The following is a 2,044-nucleotide window of genomic DNA, read 5'->3' on the forward strand; positions in this document are numbered from 1 at the left end:
CGAGAGCACTCAGGCCCTGCAGCAACACCAGGGCCACCAGGGCAGCGGGGCAGGGCCACGGGAGCAGCACTGGCAGCACCAAGTGCTGCTGCTCCTGGGCACAGCTGCTGTGCCAGCCCTGATCTGCCCCAGCTCTGCACACAGACATTGCTGCTGAAGCTCCAGAGAAGGCAACAAAAGGGCATCTATGCAGAAAACTGTGCTGGGATATTCTTGAGTCTCTTGAGAGCACAGCCCCTCACTGACATGGTCTGTGGCCACAGGGAAGGTTGAGGGAAAGAAAATTAGAAATGGCACCAAAAAATTCATTTATTGTGGACAATATGAAAAAAAGTAAAACAAAGAATAAGAACCTGCAAAATGAAACCAAAAACAAATATCAAAGATGACTTTTATTGTAAGTGATTTGCAGAAGTTGGCCAGCACTTTAATGTTCCTGAAAGAATCCAGTCATCAGTGTCCTCACTGCAGCCTTGAGCTCCTGGTTCCTCAGGCTGTAGATGAGGGGGTTCAGGGCTGGAGTCACCACCGAGTACAGAACTGACAGGGCCAGATCCAGGGATGGGGAGGACATGGAGGGGGGCTTCAGATTGGCAAACACTGCAGTGCTGACAAACAGGGAGACCACGGCCAGGTGAGGGAGGCAGGTGGAAAAGGCTTTGTGCTGTCCATGCTCAGAGGGGATCCTCAGCACAGCCCTGAAGATCTGCACATAGGAGAAAACAATGAATGCAAAAGAACCAAATCCAACAGACACAGTAACAGTAATGATCCCAAGTTCTTTGAGGTAGGATTTGGAGCAGGAGAGCTTGAGGATCTGTGGGATTTCACAGAAGAACTGGCCCAGGGCATTGCCATGGCACAGGGGCAGGGAAAATGTACTGGCTGTGTGCAGCAGAGCATTGAGAAAGGCACTGGCCCAGGCAGCTGCTGCCATGTGGGCACAAGCTCTGCTGCCCAGGAGGGTCCCATAGTGCAGGGGTTTGCAGATGGACACGTAGCGGTCGTAGCACATGATGGTCAGGAGGAAATACTCTGCTGAGATGAAAAAGACAAAAAAAAAGAGCTGTGCAGCACATCCTGTGTAGGAGATGGTTCTGGTGTCCCAGAGGGAATTGTGCATGGCTTTGGGGACAGTGGTGCAGATGGAGCCCAGGTCGCTGAGGGCCAGGTTGAGCAGGAAGAAAAACATGGGCGTGTGCAGGTGGTGGCCGCAGGCTACGGCGCTGATGATGAGGCCGTTGCCCAGGAGGGCAGCCAGGGAGATGCCCAGGAAGAGGCAGAAGTGCAGGAGCTGCAGCTGCCGCGTGTCTGCCAGTGCCAGCAGGAGGAAGTGGCTGATGGAGCTGCTGTTAGACATTTGCTGTGGCTGCACATGGGCACCTGTTCATGGAGAAAGGACAGGGACAAGTCAGGAGAGGCTGCTCGGAGCCAAGACTGGGCCATTCCCTGCAGCCTGTTCTGCTGGAACTCACCCACCCTTGTTCCTGCTCTGGGAAAACCTTCACCCAGGTCCCTGCCTGAGCTCCAGTTGTGCTGGCTGAGTGTGCCAGGAGCATCCAGGGCTGTGCATGGGGGCTCTCGAGGAGCCATCCCTGCCCTGCTGCACTGGGTTTGTGGCCATGTGGCAGAGGGACAAGGCTGTATATTAGGATTTGTCATGGAAGTTTCTTTTACTGCAGAAAAGCTTGCTAGCATCTGCACTCCCAGGTCTAAGGAATGGCAGGCGTTGGTTTAAGGAATTGTTTTCCTACCCACACATCATTGCTGGCTCTCTGAGGTCAGAAATCCTCAGTATTGCTGCTGCACTCAGAGTTTGCCACTGAGAGATGAGAGAGGCAAAGGATTCCCTGTGGCTGAGGGAAGGTGAGGGGCTGGATGGGCTTGTTCCCCCAGCACTGCTCTGTTCAGCCCCTCTGCTTCCCTGAGCATCTCCCTGGGCCTGGACATCCCCTCCTGAGAGGTGCCTTGTCCCTGCCAGCGCTCACAGAGCCCATCCCACCCTGTGTGCCCTGGGCCCGGCCCTACAGAAACCTGCCTGTGT

General features: G+C 54.7%; 1 protein-coding gene across 1 annotated transcript; it reads right to left on the bottom strand.

Moving 5' to 3' along the window:
• Positions 1-206: 206 nt before the first annotated feature.
• Positions 207-1,416, bottom strand: LOC146764378 (olfactory receptor 14J1-like). Its single transcript, XM_085565313.1, has one exon. It carries the CDS (start codon positions 1,358-1,360, stop codon positions 428-430), a length of 933 nt encoding a protein of 310 aa, XP_085421439.1. The 5' UTR covers positions 1,361-1,416; the 3' UTR covers positions 207-427.
• Between the last annotated feature and the right edge of the window lie 628 nt (positions 1,417-2,044).

Source organism: Lonchura striata, chromosome 35, assembly GCF_050655825.1.
Source record: "Lonchura striata isolate lonStrDom1 chromosome 35, ASM5065582v1, whole genome shotgun sequence".
Lineage (NCBI taxonomy): Eukaryota > Metazoa > Chordata > Aves > Passeriformes > Estrildidae > Lonchura > Lonchura striata.

Coding starts and splice junctions, on each gene's coding strand:
- LOC146764378 (XM_085565313.1), bottom strand. CDS start 1,360: ATGTCTAACAGCAGCTCCATCAGCCACTTCCTCCTGCTGGCACTGGCA.